The sequence below is a fragment of the Helianthus annuus genome, chromosome 5, assembly GCF_002127325.2.
Source record: "Helianthus annuus cultivar XRQ/B chromosome 5, HanXRQr2.0-SUNRISE, whole genome shotgun sequence".
Classification (NCBI taxonomy): domain Eukaryota; kingdom Viridiplantae; phylum Streptophyta; class Magnoliopsida; order Asterales; family Asteraceae; genus Helianthus; species Helianthus annuus.
Genome location: NC_035437.2, coordinates 49028053 through 49046833, shown reverse-complemented (window position 1 = coordinate 49046833; position 18781 = coordinate 49028053). Strand labels below are relative to the sequence as shown.

The 18781-nt window shown below is 36.1% G+C and overlaps 1 protein-coding gene across 1 annotated transcript in view; it reads left to right on the top strand.

Moving 5' to 3' along the window:
- Positions 1-409: 409 nt before the first annotated feature.
- Positions 410-18781, top strand: part of LOC110943022 — a 31924-nt gene continuing 13552 nt past the window's right edge. The window contains exons 1-21 of the mRNA XM_035989889.1: positions 410-581; positions 656-751; positions 872-1139; positions 2141-2364; positions 2460-2727; positions 2833-2932; positions 3038-3165; positions 3262-3346; positions 3458-3590; positions 3669-3877; positions 3992-4112; positions 4198-4389; positions 4486-4554; positions 4627-4765; positions 5850-5942; positions 6039-6242; positions 6358-6498; positions 6625-6822; positions 6906-7154; positions 7235-7673; positions 7790-8730. Of these exons, the coding sequence (XP_035845782.1) occupies positions 450-581; positions 656-751; positions 872-1139; positions 2141-2364; positions 2460-2727; positions 2833-2932; positions 3038-3165; positions 3262-3346; positions 3458-3590; positions 3669-3877; positions 3992-4112; positions 4198-4389; positions 4486-4554; positions 4627-4765; positions 5850-5942; positions 6039-6242; positions 6358-6498; positions 6625-6822; positions 6906-7154; positions 7235-7673; positions 7790-8730 (4429 nt within the window). The 5' untranslated portion in view covers positions 410-449. The remainder of the gene's footprint in view (positions 582-655; positions 752-871; positions 1140-2140; positions 2365-2459; positions 2728-2832; positions 2933-3037; positions 3166-3261; positions 3347-3457; positions 3591-3668; positions 3878-3991; positions 4113-4197; positions 4390-4485; positions 4555-4626; positions 4766-5849; positions 5943-6038; positions 6243-6357; positions 6499-6624; positions 6823-6905; positions 7155-7234; positions 7674-7789; positions 8731-18781) is intronic.

Sequence of the window (18781 nt, the reverse complement as noted above, 5' to 3'; positions counted from 1 at the left end):
CGAGTGTTTAATGTTTCTTTAAGCGGTGCTAAAGGAAAGTTATTCCTCTTCCATGGTTGGTCCAAAGTTGTAGAACATTTGAGTCTAACGAAAGGCTGTTTGGTAGTATTTAATCCCGTATCGTCTACTACTTTTAAATTAACATCTTACGTTGATGGCGTTAGTCGTGGCTCTTTTTGGACGTATTTGCTCCCTCCATCATCGCATTTTTATGTAAGATATATTATTTTTTTTTCGTATTGTATGTATGATCAAATACTTATATTCTGAATAAATTTTTTTTTCTTTGTTTGTTATTCCCACAGGTCATTCCTGAAAGCATCCTGCCAAAAGTTTATGAATATTCATCAAATGATGTAATATCTACTGTAATGTTGGATAACAAAATTTTTAATGTTGCCATTGAAACATCTGACGGTAAAGTTGGATTTACCGTTGGTTTTGACGTAATGGTCAGTATGTTACATTTGAAGGTTGATTGTATTTTGTTATTTACAAAAGGTTTTGGTAATTTTTTCCATTTAAAAGTTTTTAGACAAAACGGACTTGAAGTCGATTTTTCTCATCTAGACATCGAAGTGGTAAGTTTAATTTCCTTAGTTAAGTATATGCTTGTATATGTTAATGTTATACAGTTTATATATCTTATTTGCAGCCTGAAGTTGCACCTATCGATGCTGAAAATGAAGGTGAAGTACAAATACATGGTTCTGTTCGTCGTTTTAGACGTATGGCTGGTGAACGTTATTTTGTAAGTTATAATATCAATTTATCAACATTTCAAAACATGATTTGCATTTTTTTGTTACTTAATATACGTTGTTATTTTTCTTTCATATTTATTAGTATTTTTATTTTTACATCTATACAGAGGATTCCGGATCCTGTTTCACGGATGGCTAGACTTCATGAAGGTTTAAAAGATATCACTGTTAGGCTTATGCATCTCGATCCACCTAAGCAATTTAGCAACGGTACAAGACGGGAAAAAAGAACACAAGGAGGTTGGCGATACGCGTTGACCGGTTGGAGGAAGTTCATGAAAGCTGCTAGAATTAACGTCCTTGACACGGTTCACTATTCTTTTGATGAGAATGAGCAGGTGTTGAGTGTTGAACGAGTTGAACCTTACGATAGCCGTACTAATTAGTTATATCACATTGATGGAAATTTTTTTGCCTTTCATATGTTAGTTTTTAACTCTATATATTGTTTTTTTTTGGTTTTCACAGTCGTTATGGTTTTTAATATCAATTTATTTAATTTATTCCATATTATTTATTTTATTTTAACCACTCATTTGTACCGTCTTGAAAGTTTAATCTATGTTAAACAGTAATTTCTTAAATTTTATAAAGAGTTGTCTGATGCTTGTATATGTTACAAATTAAAAAACGTTTTTCTGCTGCTAATTTCAATTAATTACATTTATTCCATATTATTTCTTTTTTTTAACCACTCATTTGGCATGTCTTGAAAGTTTAATCTATGTGTTAAATAGTAATTTCTTAAATGTTATAAATCGTTGTATAGTGCTAATGATGTTACAAATTTATTCAAAAATTAGATGTAAAACAATTTTATTTTAATATATAATACATAGATTACACTCTCATTATCATTTGGTCACCTTGAATTTTAGTTTTCCCAACTTTCATTCTAATGTTTTTATATAACATTTTTCAAAGGTAACAATTATTATAAACATTTTAATTATCGAAAGTCAACTGGATCTTAATAGATTCCAAATTCAAAATTTAGTCTTTATTTTCCAATTGAATAATCTTATTTTACAGTTTGTAAATTATAATTATGGAAACTTATTATTCATAAAAATATACACAAAAATATTTTCAATATTTTATTAAAGGTTGTCAATTATAGAAAATAGGTTTCAAATATAAAATTCTACTTAAATATTTTTAAATAAGTTTTAAATTCTTAATGTAAACCCGGATTAATATACTTAATATATACAGTTTCCAATTTTACAAATTTTAATTTATGTTAATTGTTAGTATGTAATTATAAATTATATCGTTTCCTTACTTATGCCCTGATAGAAAGGAGTTTTATTTTTATTAGAAATAATGAAAATATATTTCTTAAAATTAGAACTTTATTAATTTGATATAAATAGATCATTTGTTGACGAACTGTAAGCAAACAAGTAATACTTTTCCAACAGTCGATTACTTCTTACCTATCATGGAAAACGTTGATCGGATCACATTGCTAAACGATATTGATGTTCTTACCACAAACTACACTATCAAGGTTAAAATTGTTAGTTTGTGGAGGAAGAAAATGAGGGATAATGAAAGGGAGACATATCGAATAGATATGATACTGATGGATGAAAAGGTAAACTAATGATTTTTTTGTTTGTTGTTTATTTTAAGTTGATGTTGTTAGCCGACTAACATACCCTTTGCATGTTATTCTGTATGTATACATAGGGTAGCAAAATTCAAGCTTCTTGCATGCACAAGCTATTTTCAAAATTTGAGAGGCATCTTAATGTTGATGAATGCCTTATCATTAAACGGCCATCTCTTGCTGCGAACACAGCATCTTTCAAGATTGTTCCTAACAACCAGAAGCTAACTTTTTATTATCATACCTTTGTCCAAAAGTGCAATGTATGGGACGGTCCGCAATACGTTTTCAATTTTGTTGAGTTTAATGATGTTCTTTCAAAGAAAATAAAAGAGGGTACGACAGTAGGTATGTTGTTTTTTTTATATTTCCAATCTTTATATACCATAATATTTTTTTACTTTATATTTTTTTTTGTATATGATGTTATCTAATTTTTTAATTGTTTGGTAGATTTCATTGGGTATGTTGGTGTTTGTTATAACATTGAGGATACTAACAAGAAGGATGGTAGCAAAGGGAAACGTCTTAATCTTAAGCTTCAAGATCTTGAGTAATATATGAAACAACTATGCCTTTTATTTGTTTATTTTCCATTTTATGCATTTAAATATTCAAAATGTTTTTAAACTTATTTTCTTCTTATATTATATTGTAGAGATGTTCAGATCGATTTAACTCTTTGGGACGATTACGCTAAGGACATGTATTCTTACATGGTTAGCGAAAAGCGTGAAGCACATGTTGTCGTTGTTGTCCATTTCGGTGCAGTTAAATCATACAAAGGTATTTAATTCATACTACATATTTTTTAACAATGCCTTTAAATAGAATTGTTACTTTTTTTTTTGTATTTCTTATATTATCTTTACCTAACAATAGGCAAATGGGGATTTTCCAATAACTTTGGTGGTTCAAGACTTTTCATTAACGACAACTTTGATGACATGCTATTGTTCAAGCAAAAGTAAGTTTTATTATTTTAACAATTTTTTAAAAATTTTATCAATTTTTTCGTATGTTTTATGTATTACTAATTTTTTATTGTACATTTTTATTTATTCAAAATTTATTATAGGTTTCTTGCTAAACTTTCTGCTTCAACTGAGTCAAGTAGCCATGCTGGGTCATATATGATGTGTTCTGTCGAAGATGAATTTTTAAAGAATGATGTTTTTTCACCACTTGCTTATCTTCCATCAATCTTAGAGGTTTTCCTTAACATTTATTGTTTTATATTTTAACAAAAATTGAACCTGCATTTTTTGTTATTTTGTAATAATAAACAGCCAAAGAAAGTTGTTGTTGTTGGAACTATTGTAGCAATCGTTTCTGATAAGATGTGGTATTATGATGGGTGTAACTATTGCAAGTCAAAAGTTGAGAAAAAGTTTGAAACCTATGATAAAGATGATGGAACAAGTGATGTTAGAGATGCGCAGTTGTATCAATGTTCTAACAAGGATTGTAATGGAAAAGAGGTTTTCCCGATGTCCAGGTAAACCGTTTGTTAGTAATACTTTAACTTATTTTTCATACAACAACAACGACGTAGTTCGGCTATATGATCTATTCTCATTTATTTGTTCATTATTTAAAAATCGTTTATAAGGTTTAAAATACCGGTTCGCGTTCAAGATTCAACTGGAACTGTGACGCTTACATTATTTGACCATGAGGCGATGAAGTTTGTTCGGAAAACTGCAAAGGAACTTATTCAAATTCAGGACGAGGTTATGTTTAGTTATACTTTACATTTATTAAAATCACATGTTTTTATATTTATTGTAATGACACATTATATTTTTTTTAATATAGTTATTGAAAACTAATGATTTCCCAAGAGAATATCCCGTTGAATTTGAAGAGTTGCTTAATCTAAAGTGTGCTTTTGTGATTAAAGTAACTGACTTTAATATTGCAAATGGTGTCGAGAATTATGGAATATCAGTTGTTACCACTGATGATGACATCTTGGATAAGCTCAACAAAAAATTTAAAATAGATCAGGTAAGTGATTGTTTTATTAATATATATATATTACCACTTTCAAAACCTTTTAATCTAAGTTGAAGTATTTGTTGTTTCCTTTTCATGTTTTTACAGATTGATGCTTATGAAACTTTTGGTATGAGTCAGTCTGAGTTGCAAACTTCTGGTGCTGAAGGTTTGAAGGTATAAATTCAAAAATTAACTTATCTATAACTTTAATACTTGCCTTACTTATAATTTGTTTATTTTTGTAAGGATGCCGATTCTTACACTGGGGATAACACCACACCTATTTCAAAGGATTATGCGGTTGACTTGAAACAATCATCCTCTGACATGAAGCGTAACCTTGATGATGTTTATTTGAATGAAGTTAGATTGGCGTCCTCAGCAAGTAAGCCTCGCATGTGTGTTGAGAAGGAAGCTTAACGGAGATATAGGAGAGGTTGATTTGAATAATAAGAACTATTTATTTGGTATTTCAATATCTGAATGTTGGTTTGTTCGTAAGATTTTTTCATATTTCAAGACAATTTAACTTTTGCCTATATATTGTTACCTTTTAAGTTATCCTACAATATTTTTGGTTGAGAGTTATGTTTGGTTATATTGTTTATTGTATGATTGTATGATGTATGATTATTTTATGATACTACGTTGATTACTGATTTTATATTTGTAATCTAATAATGCCATAATGTAAATATTGGTAAAATGTAAAAATTTTACGATATTAGTTTTTATCTATCTATAGATCTATAGATATATATCGATTTACTATTTACTAATAATTTTAGTATTGACAATTCACTTACAACTCAAAAAATAATTTTAAGAAATATGCTAATCATGTCAATTTATATTATTCAGTTACGTTTATAAACATCTTTTTTTAAAATTTTCTAAATTTAGCAATTCTATTTTTATAAAATGACATAGTTTCTTAAAATATCGAAACTAATAAATATAGATTTCTTTTATATTTATGATCATTAATTTTGTTAAAATTCATTTTGGTAATGTATAATATGAATTCCATAAATAAGTTTTAGCTTAGGTCTATAAATTCAGTTACTTTTCATACTTTTGAAACATCATCATAGTTTTCTGAGTTTGCATTCTTAGCTTCCTTATGCGTTTGAATAACTTTTTTCATTATTATTTACATTTCCAGTAATTTTTTATCTACTTTGTTATAAATCTTTTAATTCTTGCGTTTGGTTTTCATTCTAAAGGTATTAGTGTTTTTTTTGTAGTTCTTTCTATTGTTTAAAAAATGCATAATAGGTTTGAACAATTTAAGTCGTATTCTTCAGAACGTCCACATGTTGACCTTGAAAATAAATGTAAGTTTTTTGTTCCTGTTTATGGTCAACAGTTATAATATTCTTCAATTTCTTTTTTTCAAAAGTTTCTATGTTCTAAATTATTCATTTGTTTATTATTTTTATTTTGGTGTATTATTTTTTTCATTATAGCTGAGCAAGCTAAATGTAGGCGTTCGTTAAGAAAGCTATATATTGATAATAAGAGATCAAATGCAGCTGCTTTTCCGGAATATGTTGTCAGAGGTAATCTTTATATAACTTATATTTTTTATTATTGTTAATGTTTAATTTTACATATGTCATATATTTAAATTCTTATTTTTTTTGTATTACTTTTAGCTGTAGAGGCTAAACACAGGCGCAAGTTAAGAAAATTATACCTTGATAGTAAGAGATCAAATGTTACAAAGAAATTCATTTCTAGAGGTGGTACTTCAACATCGTCATCATCAACACCAATCCGGTTAAATAACAAAGAGAATTTTACTCCCAATATTTCAAACACCACCTTTCCTACCGAATCTTCAACTGGTATTGGGACAAGTAAGTTTAGATTTATGTTACATAATGTTATGTATATTAATCATTACTAATTTTGTTCGTCAACTTCACTTCGATTATATTACATATTTTATAATTACTGTTTATATTTTATTAGGTAATCATTTAAATTCGTCCTTTAATGTAAGATCATCCGTTATTACACAATCAACTTTGAAGAAGAAAGGAAATGTACTACACGATCAGTTTACAACACCCATCCGTACACCATTTGCAAACCTATCAAACACAATACCAGGTTTGTAAAACAAAATCAAATAATTATTACTTGCTGAAGGTTCATATTTTTGTTTGTTTTTACTACATATAATGTTTGAACAAATTATTTGCAAAATACTTATTTGTAATTAATTGCCTAATGTAGCATATTCATCTGGAGCTTTTTCAAATCATAATAGAAACACAAATGATTTTCATGACTCTTCTACCTCAACACGACGAATGACGAGGTCAAACAAAGAAAACATAACACCAACTTCGTGTGTTACAAACATACGTTCTCAAGTTCAAATTGAACCGCAGTTTTCTAATGCTATGTCTTCTTTGAATCGTATATCATCTGGTAAATTTCATATTTAAATTATTACATACATTTTTAATTGTTTAATTCAAAAAGTTTACGAAAAAAATATTTTGTTTTTTCAGACAATATTGCAAGCTCATCAACGTTACCATTGAATGATTGCTATTCTCTTCATCCCAGAATATCCAATAAACGTAACACAACATTTTTGACATCTGAATTAAGCTCGATAAAAAAGATGTCTTCTGGAAAGCGTAGACTTATTCATAAACCAATTGAAATAGAACCCATACCATTGGCTGTTCTTGACTCTGATGATGAAAATCATGTTAACGAGGTTGTGTTAGACGCCACCAAAGGCGTTTCTAAAGGTAACTGATTAATGTTATTCATTGTTGTTTCATATTATATTTTTTCCTACTGTATTATTCAATTTATGTTAAATCTTCAGATTACGTTGACCATGGTGACCAATCTCTTACGTGTGGTTTATGCTTTGCAAACTTATGGCCAACCGAAGGTGGAAAGGGTCGCATTACACTTCAAAAGCAAACATATAGCTTATGTTGTGGATATGGTAAAGTTGATTTGCCTGAATATAAAGATTCTGATCCATCTTATCAGATGCTTTTTCGCTGTTTAGATCAGGAAAGCAAATATTTCTTAAAGAACATAAGACGTTACAATTCTATGTTTTCCTTTACTTCGATGGGAGGAAAAGTTGATACTAAAATAAACAAAGGTAATGCTCCATTTGTTTATAGAATCAGTGGTCAGAATGCACATAGTATGGGTAGTCTTCTTCCTAAGCATGGAGCCCAGCCAAAATTTTCACAGCTTTATATCTATGATACTAAGAATGAGCTTTCTAATAGGGAGTTGTTATTCAGGTATTTGTTCTCTTTTTTTACTTATCATTATCTTAATGTTAACTTACAAATTATACTTATATTTTTTCCATTTCATCGTTTGAAACTATAATTTAAAACCGTTTATTTTCTTACAGTGATTCTTCAAGCAAAGCATCGATAAGGGCAAAGGAACTTGATGTTAAGTTTATAAAGTATATTACGAACATGTTAGATTCTACAAATATGTTGGTTAAAACTTACAGGATGGTACGAGACCATCTCCATGACAATCCTAATGTTACTCTTAAACTTCGTATAATCTCACAGAGGGATCGAGACGGTAGGACTTACAATTTACCTACGTGTTCTGAAGTTGCTGCTTTGATAGTTGATGAACCTGATCTCCAGATTGAAAGCCGTGATATTATTGTTGAAATGCGTTCCGGAGATCTTAAGCGTATTAGCGAGTTACATCCTTCTTATCTTGCTCTACAGTATCCAATTCTTTTTCCGTATGGAGACGATGGATATAGGCTTAACATTCCTCATAGGGATTTTGGTCCTAATACAAAGAAGACAAGACCAACTTGTACTATGAGGGAGTTCTTTGCTTATAGAATTCAGGATAGGCATAACAAGTTTTCTCTAATTCTTAATGCAAGAAGGTTGTTTCAGCAGTTTTTAGTCGATGCCTACATAATGATTGAAAGTGAGAGGCTAAACTACATACGTTTTCAGCAAATCAAACTGAGATCTGATTCGCTTAACAGTCTTAAAAATGTTCAAGACGTTGGTCAGAGTGATTTGAGTCATACGGGACAACCTGTTATATTACCTTCATCTTTTACGGGTGGTTCTCGATACATGATGCAAAATTACTTAGATGCTATGGCGTTATGTCGGAAGTATGGGTATCCTGATTTCTTTATCACAAGCACATGTAATCCGAAATGGCCTGAGATTGTAAGATTTATTGGTGACTCTTCAATTAAGCCTGAAGACAGACCTGACATACTTTGTCGATTGTTTAAGATGAAATTTGATGAATTGATAAAAGATATGAAGCAAAAAAAATTTTTTGGCGATATTAATGCAGGTATGTCAATACATCAGCTACTTTCAATTTATACAATTTTTTGGTGTGACAACCCGAACTTTCAAGGTTAGTGTCATCTAACCTCGTAAATTTTAATCTTGTATTACCCCTCTTACATTACGTTTTATTACATGTCGCGGTGAATGCCTGCTAGTTGTTACTTGTTAAATCTATAAGTAAACGAGAATCGTTGCTCGCATGCTTGGGCCGCACTTGTTTGTTCACCAATCCGGGCCGCACACACACAAAGTATTCTGTACTGGGTACACGAGCCCAATTTGAAAACCAAAGCCCAAACCGGACTCACCCTATGATGTGAATGTGCAAATCGGCTTAGTATAGCCCAAGTACATTGGCTTAGCTTATAATTACCCATAGTTTACGTTTAATTAGCATAATCATATCTCAAACCCTAAAACCTCTAAGTGTGGCGGCAGTAGTCAAGGGCCCCTCTCCCGTGACGTTATCTTACCGGATCAACTACTGGTTAGTGGCTCTCTTATTTGTCTTGTCCCAATAATCTTGTATTATGTGTGTTTGTAACTTTGTTATGCATGAACTATTGTATGTCTTTAATTACTTGATGGGACAAATCGGTGGATCATGGTTGGGACTTGTGTACTGCAATGAAATAATGATATTTTGTGACAACCCGAACTTTTGAGGTTAGTATCTTTTAGTCTCGCGGTTCTGTTTTTCCTATCTTTCCTCGGTTACGTTCTTTTAGGATTAAACTTATTTATTAAACGCTTTGTGTTGTTATAAGTTTGTTAAGTATAAAAGAAATGGTTGTTTGTGTGCTTGGGCCACCGATATTGGGCCGCGCCTTGACACACACTTAATTTATCACTGGTCTGCGTTTGTTGCAAACCCCTTCGGCCCATACACACAGGATATCCTAGACTGAATTACATGAGTCCAATCTATAACCGAAGCCCACAAACTGAACATCATTATACATTGGATTATGGTTGGGCTTGGTAGAGCCCAAGTGCATGGTCGTTTGGGGGCCGGTTACGAGTTCTAGTATTCTACGGATGCTAGTTTGGAGATTACGTATCATAGCAACACTCATGTTAGGCCTTATCTACATAAGCCCAATCAAGATTTAGGTAGTGGGCCGATTAGTTAGAGAGGGGGGGCGGTTAGCTGGGTAATGGTACACGCACATATAGGAAGTTATGCATGGTCTCTCATATTAACAAACACATAACCCTAATCACCTCTTTCCCCCGCCGACGAAACCCTTCCCCCCATCTCGTGTGATTTACTCAACTCCATCTTAATTTTCTCTGGTTAGTGTATTCCCTCCTTACTCGATGTGCCTTATTTAGTATTCTCGATCCATGTGTGTTATGTTATATATATATGAGTTAAGAAATCTAGGCCTCGAGTAGTGAAGTTTATGAATGATTATAATGATTTCAATCTTGTTTAGCTAGTAATGATTGTATGAGAGGTGCTATTGGTATGTAGGCATAATCAAAATGTTTGGCATATGATCTGAAAGGTTCACGTGATTGACTGAAAAATCACATGAACTTGGCTGACACCATTAATCACATTCAAAGGCCATTGGACCATTATTATTGATTCTAATATTCTAATTGGGACAAGACAAAAATGATATACACTATTAAATGGGTCTTGATAATTGTTTAGGTTAGTGTGAATTTTGTCAGTGATGATATTATAATATGAGCATGCAGGTAGACGGTCATGTGAAGGTAGGATAGATGGATTTTTATGTTGTTGTGCAAGAACCTGATGTGTAAACGTGATTAACCACTTAATTTGTTAACTGTGATTGTTATTGAAATTATCAGTGATATTAGGTGGGTATTAGATGAACTATTATTTTGTCTTGAAAACTTTCGTGTTGATTAATCCGAACCGAGCATTGGGTTACTGATGATAAATTATTGTTGTTTAAGTGATCTAATACTCATGTCACCATTAAATATGAGATAGCCCTTAGGTGTTATCTTGGGCTATTTAGCACGATACAAGGGAGGGGCATAATGTGCTAATTATGGTGATTGTTATAGAATATGGAATAATGGATCAGTATAGTTTTGGTGGATTATCGTTGTTAGCTGGACTATGCTTAGTGGGCCGCACAAAAGAAGATGGGTTATGGTACGGTTGGGTTGGATATATTCTTGCACATCCACTTGGTGATTGTTGAACTAATAATACATAAATTGGGTTTAGAGGCTAACGAATAAACTGTTAACAATGGGTCACATGAAATGGTCCGCGGAATGGATCATACACCCGAGTGGGCTGTATATTTCATTAGACTTGAATCATATGGGTTGCGCATGTTTAATGATTGGGCTCGACATGTTTGCGAGTAAACTATGCATGTGTGTATGAAGTGAAATTGAGCTATTACGTGTTATGCTGTTGTTCGGGGACACTAGGTAACTTGATTAATGGTCACATCTTGAACTATATGAGTACGTTACTACTTGGATTGCATGATTAACTGTCACAAACTATATGATGACGTACGTGTGCTGCAATGGATTGTTGCGTTACATAATCCCTTTTTATGACCTGCATAATGATATGTGATTTATGTGGATGCCACTTGTGTATTGTGTGAAGAATATGTAAATTATGTGTATACGAAACTGATGGTCGTTGGTAACCTTGGTAGGGTTTGGTTGACCAACCCGGAATGGGTAACGTGATGTAACAAACCGAGCAATCTAAGGTGAGTTCACTACATTCGAGCATGCGTCCCGGTGGTTGGGGACAGTCAGTGGGTATTCCATGGGGGGATAAGTCTTTGGGTAAAAACGGGTATATTGGTTAATATTCTCACCTATCATCTTTTGTAAGTCCCTCATCGGGTATTAGTTAGTAGCGCTACTTAGGTTTGGCACCCTCACACCGCTCCTGTAGAGGACGGAGGTGAACTAATGACCCAGTCTGGCCCAGTACTAGATAGGAGTACGTGGGAAGGGCAGTCGTGTATTTCAGGAGCCGTCATTGTTCGGAATTGAGATATTAACAATATTACTTGCATTTTCAGTGAACTGTTTTACATACAACTGGTAACAAACGTTTTCTAAAACTGTGAACTCGCCAGCTTTGTCTGATACACTTGTTACATGCTCGCAGGTCGTTAGGTACTTGGAAACAGGAACTTGCTGGCTGGAGGGCGAGAGTGGTCATGGTTGCTTTGATGGATTTATTTATCAGACATTTATTTGCTATGATTAATTGGATAACATTTATATTATGATACAATAACGCTTCCGCTGAACTTATGGTTTTTTTTTGGATAACTTATGTTTGGGATTTCAGTATTATTAAATAATGGAACTTTATTTCAAACTTGTGATTCAATGTAATTGGTGGCTCATTGCCAGTCGTCACACGCCTAACAGGGACACTCCGTAGGTGGTAATTTGGGGGTGTGACAGTTTGGTATCAGAGCCACTGGTTATAGTGAACTTGGTTTTAAAACGTTTTTATAAAACCAGACTATAACCGAACGGATCCGAAATCGACCATGACACTCAGCTCCAGACTGCAAGGTTTGTTTCTCGTTTACTATTGCATAGTATATCTAGTGTTTGCTTATGAATAAAATCACACATGAATGCACACTTAGCTCTGCAGTATGAACTTTTATGTTACCAACCCATGTTACGTGTTTTAAGAGTGCGACTCTTCTTGAACTTTCATGATCTATGTTGTGGCGTCATCTGTCTTATTGCTCGAATTCGGGGAACCTTTTTGTGCGAGTTAAGAGGCACTGTGATAAGCATGCAAATTGCCTTATTATTATGGGTGCACACATAATAATAATGTGGGGTGCATGTGAGTCCTAGTGAGGCTTAATGAGTGTGAGAGGGGTTCCGCTCTGTTAATTGGCGTTATGTTAGAACTCCGTAGTCTATAGGGGTCATAGCAGTGATTGTCTTTTCACCCCTTTCCGTATCCTTACGAATCTCGATGCTATCGAGTATCATCTAATCACACATCTGAACGCCTAGCGAACTATGTAGAGTGTTAGGTGCTAGTACGAACGTCCCTGAGTTGGATGGCTCAGCGCCAAATGATTGGACTATATTTCCCTCACTTATCTTTGCTTGCTGCAACACTCTCGTAACATACCATGTATTACACAGTTAACTTGCTAGATCGATGGACAAGAGAATGAGCGTGGTACTTTACCGGTCCCAGTATTTGGACAACTCTGATTACCGGCAACGAACACCAGCAGATTGACTTCAACCGAATCCTTAACCCTAGTCAGTGATTTATGGGAGTCAACTCTTACAAATCAATCGGGACATGAATGATGACAATTGGCTATAGAGTGAAATGTGTAACTTCCCACACAGTGAGTAGTGCCATAGCACGTGACTTGGAATGTGAAAATATGGACCCTGTTAGGGACAGGTCGCAGGACCCCGTTACAAGCAGCGACATTAGGGGCAACAGACACGATGATCGCACTGGAAATCCTCGCAACGAGTGCAACAACACGAGAAATGATGCTCATGGAGGGACATTTAGGATTGGCATGGGCGACGTCAGGACTATAACAACATGGTGGCCTACATGTTTTTGGTAGCTAATCACTTCGTCACTGTTCTGCTTAACCCCGATGCTTCTTGAAACCGAACCTGTGGTGGAATCAACTAAGAGCAAGTCAAATGAAACCTTATATGTCCGTTGGGATGTAAACTCGACCTTGTGGGACAAGTGTTCGACGTCGACCTTCCTTCTGCCGTCCTCGATAGTTCGATGCAGTAGTTAGTATAGATTGATTATCTAGATGTCGCGCAGTTATACGTGGTGCGAAGGTTAGCATCATATAAGCAACGAAAGCCAGAAAGCGTCTACGAAGGGACTACCCCACTATGTTGGCAACCGTTACTAATGTTTGGGCTAAGAAAAGAGGATCGAGGATCCACCAATTGTTCGTGATTCCACTCAGCTTGCTACGGGAGGAACTATCGGGTTTACTTCCGCAACTATTAGACAGACTCTTAGTTTGATCTCACGCCAGAGGCAGCCCTGATTCTTAGTATTTCCTACCGTCTTGCACCAGGAGGGTTGCAAGAGTTGTCAAATCAACAACAGGGACTGTTGGACAGGAGCTTTGTCGGACCTAGTTTTGCCTAGGGAAGCCCCACTTATATCCAGGAAGATAGGTTGTATCGTTTGATATGTGTACTGATTATTGAGAACCTAACAAGGTAACAGTTAAGAACCGCTTGCTTCGACCACGTACTGAAAATCTGTCGACCAGTTGCGAGGGACAAGCTTCCAATTGAGGATTGACTACCGAACGAACTTCCATCAAATAGAAGTCCAACGGGAGAATGCTCTTAGAATGGCATATCAAACGCAATGCGGCCATTTCGACTTTGTACACCAAGATCATTGAGTTGATCAATACACCAGCAGCTTTATGGGCCACAAGAATCGACCGTGTTTGTTAATGATGTCTTGAATCATTGCCAGGAGGAAGGAACAACATGGGCGGCATATGTATCCTATTCTAGAGCTCCTGAGGGAGGAGTCACACCGCGCAGAGTCTTGTTAAAAGGTAATTTCTGGATTCGAGAGGTACATTTTGGTCATAAAAACAACGAAGTGGGAATACACGTGAATCTCGCTAAGATCCATTTTGAAACTGATCGACACCAAAGATCCTTCCAAGGATACAGCAATTTCTTGCCCTCACTAGGCACTATCACAGATTCATCACAGGATTTCGAAGATAGTGCAGCCTAATCCCTTTAGCACAACAGGGTGTTGCGTTCGTGGAAGACAAAACAGGACGTCCTTTCAGCTTTCAAATCCCAACTCTGCAATGCACTGAGCATCGTCTTTACCTAAGAGTACGGGCGATCTAGTAGTATACCATGATGGTTTGAATCAGAGTCCCAGATACACACCGATGTAAACACGAGAGAGTGATGGCGTACGTAATGGAGCTACAACGAGGGACTGCACAATACACAACCTGCGGTGGAAACCGTGGGCCTTGGATTTAAGTTGGAGGCATTACTTGGATGGTACCGAATGCACCACTTAGACCGATCACAAGGGCCTCCCGTGTACCCTTGTTTCAAGGAGAGCTAAACGTGTGATGACAACGCGGGGTGAAACTTTTGAATGAATACGACCGTGGGACCTAGACGTACACGAGCTTTGCAGCTCCCTATCGACTTTAACATACCTGATCAGACTCGCCCTATTCAAAATGAAGAACGGGAAGAAGTGAGTTCTCAAGATAGACCCATGCGGGGCATGGGGAAACGACCTTTGGCAGGTTGGACGATATTTGCTACTTCATGGAACGAATATGGACCTCACTATACAGCACCCTTAGGGAACTGGAGCAGGCAAGGGACGCGGGCCTCGATATCCTATTCACCTGAGTTTGGATAGGATGAATTAAACCTGAAGACCATGTGCGGACGACCGGGCCTGAAAGGCCCACATAACAACGCATGAGGACGATGTTTGACCTGTGGGAAAGTCAAGGTGGGATATTAGCAACCAGAAACATTTATACGGAAAATGAGAACATACTACCATGGACTTTGTCGCTAGCCTACCTAAATATCAAAACGGAAACATTATCGTTATCACCTAAGTGATCGTCGGTTGTCTCACGTAACCATCACACTTCCTTGCAATCAAGGAAACTGACGAGCCTTCACAGCTTATAAATATCCCTCTGAGAGAGACGGTTTTAGGCACGAGGTACCAACTTCTGTTACCTTTGATTTTCAGCTATTCCAGATTTATGGCGGGCATTACACAACACCCTTGACTCACATCTAGACATGAGCATTGCAATTCACTGTAGGACAACCGGACAGAGTAACGAACCCTCCTGGCACTCGAAGCCATGCTGCGAGCATGTGCGTGATTGACTTTGGTGCATTTTGGAAGGACTTTTACCCATGGTTGAGTACTACTACGGCAGTTATCATCTTGGTAACCAGACAGCTCTGCTGAGGCATTACATAGACAATAATGCCAACCATCTTGTTAGACTGTGATGGTTGACAACTTAATTACTGGTCCAGACTGGTACTTGAAACTCTTGGGAAGGTTGTTTGGATCGGGAGTTGATTGGCGACAACGCATGACTATCAGGAAAACTGATAAACTTGGGAAAACGCTCGAAGATCGTTGTAGGCGATCGTATCATGTTGAAAGTCTCACCCTGGGAGGGTGTGGGATGCTTGGGAAGCATGGCGAGCTTAACTGACGTCTGGGAGGAATGGGTAGCGTAACCTACAAACTCGAGGGACCCGACGAATCAGATAACACACACGATGTCATTTATGTTTCGGAGGAATTTATCAAACACATGGACCAGGGAGTCAAGGTTCGTTAACTTGGTCGAAATCCAATCATGAGTGTTCGTTGGGACTCAAGATGTGGACCGGAGTTCACGTGGGAGCGTAAGGATCAGATGGAGTAAGTATCCTCAACTTTTTCCTGATGACAAATCTAAATCTAGTGAAGTTGGCGAATTTCGGGACGAAATTCCTCTTCAAGTTGGGGATGATGTGACACCTGAGGAGAACCTGCAACAATCTTGGGTTATCACTCCTTGATTTATCACTTCACCTCTCTGTGCTTACTTGTCAAATTTCGGGACGAAATTTCTTTTAAGTTGGGTATGATGTGACAACCCGAACTTTTGAGGTTAGTATCTTTTAGTCTCGCGGTTCTGTTTTTCCTATCTTTCCTCGGTTACGTTCTTTTAGGATTAAACTTATTTATTAAACGCTTTGTGTTGTTATAAGTTTGTTAAGTATAAAAGAAATGGTTGTTTGTGTGCTTGGGCCACCGATATTGGGCCGCGCCTTGACACACACTTAATTTATCACTGGTCTGCGTTTGTTGCAAACCCCTTCGGCCCATACACACAGGATATCCTAGACTGAATTACATGAGTCCAATCTATAACCGAAGCCCACAAACTGAACATCATTATACATTGGATTATGGTTGGGCTTGGTAGAGCCCAAGTGCATGGTCGTTTGGGGGCCGGTTACGAGTTCTAGTATTCTACGGATGCTAGTTTGGAGATTACGTATCATAGCAACACTCATGTTAGGCCTTATCTACATAAGCCCAATCAAGATTTAGGTAGTGGGCCGATTAGTTAGAGAGGGGGGCGGTTAGCTGGGTAATGGTACACGCACATATAGGAAGTTATGCATGGTCTCTCATATTAACAAACACATAACCCTAATCACCTCTTTCCCCCGCCGACGAAACCCTTCCCCCCATCTCGTGTGATTTACTCAACTCCATCTTAATTTTCTCTGGTTAGTGTATTCCCTCCTTACTCGATGTGCCTTATTTAGTATTCTCGATCCATGTGTGTTATGTTATATATATATGAGTTAAGAAATCTAGGCCTCGAGTAGTGAAGTTTATGAATGATTATAATGATTTCAATCTTGTTTAGCTAGTAATGATTGTATGAGAGGTGCTATTGGTATGTAGGCATAATCAAAATGTTTGGCATATGATCTGAAAGGTTCACGTGATTGACTGAAAAATCACATGAACTTGGCTGACACCATTAATCACATTCAAAGGCCATTGGACCATTATTATTGATTCTAATATTCTAATTGGGACAAGACAAAAATGATATACACTATTAAATGGGTCTTGATAATTGTTTAGGTTAGTGTGAATTTTGTCAGTGATGATATTATAATATGAGCATGCAGGTAGACGGTCATGTGAAGGTAGGATAGATGGATTTTTATGTTGTTGTGCAAGAACCTGATGTGTAAACGTGATTAACCACTTAATTTGTTAACTGTGATTGTTATTGAAATTATCAGTGATATTAGGTGGGTATTAGATGAACTATTATTTTGTCTTGAAAACTTTCGTGTTGATTAATCCGAACCGAGCATTGGGTTACTGATGATAAATTATTGTTGTTTAAGTGATCTAATACTCATGTCACCATTAAATATGAGATAGCCCTTAGGTGTTATCTTGGGCTATTTAGCACGATACAAGGGAGGGGCATAATGTGCTAATTATGGTGATTGTTATAGAATATGGAATAATGGATCAGTATAGTTTTGGTGGATTATCGTTGTTAGCTGGACTATGCTTAGTGGGCCGCACAAAAGAAGATGGGTTATGGTACGGTTGGGTTGGATATATTCTTGCACATCCACTTGGTGATTGTTGAACTAATAATACATAAATTGGGTTTAGAGGCTAACGAATAAACTGTTAACAATGGGTCACATGAAATGGTCCGCGGAATGGATCATACACCCGAGTGGGCTGTATATTTCATTAGACTTGAATCATATGGGTTGCGCATGTTTAATGATTGGGCTCGACATGTTTGCGAGTAAACTATGCATGTGTGTATGAAGTGAAATTGAGCTATTACGTGTTATGCTGTTGTTCGGGGACACTAGGTAACTTGATTAATGGTCACATCTTGAACTATATGAGTACGTTACTACTTGGATTGCATGATTAACTGTCACAAACTATATGATGACGTACGTGTGCTGCAATGGATTGTTGCGTTACATAATCCCTTTTTATGACCTGCATAATGATATGTGATTTATGTGGATGCCACTTGTGTATTGTGTGAAGAATATGTAAATTATGTGTATACGAAACTGATGGTCGTTGGTAACCTTGGTAGGGTTTGGTTGACCAACCCGGAATGGGTAACGTGATGTAACAAACCGAGCAATCTAAGGTGAGTTCACTACATTCGAGCATGCGTCCCGGTGGTTGGGGACAGTCAGTGGGTATTCCATGGGGGGATAAGTCTTTGGGTAAAAACGGGTATATTGGTTAATATTCTCACCTATCATCTTTTGTAAGTCCCTCATCGGGTATTAGTTAGTAGCGCTACTTAGGTTTGGCACCCTCACACCGCTCCTGTAGAGGACGGAGGTGAACTAATGACCCAGTCTGGCCCAGTACTAGATAGGAGTACGTGGGAAGGGCAGTCGTGTATTTCAGGAGCCGTCATTGTTCGGAATTGAGA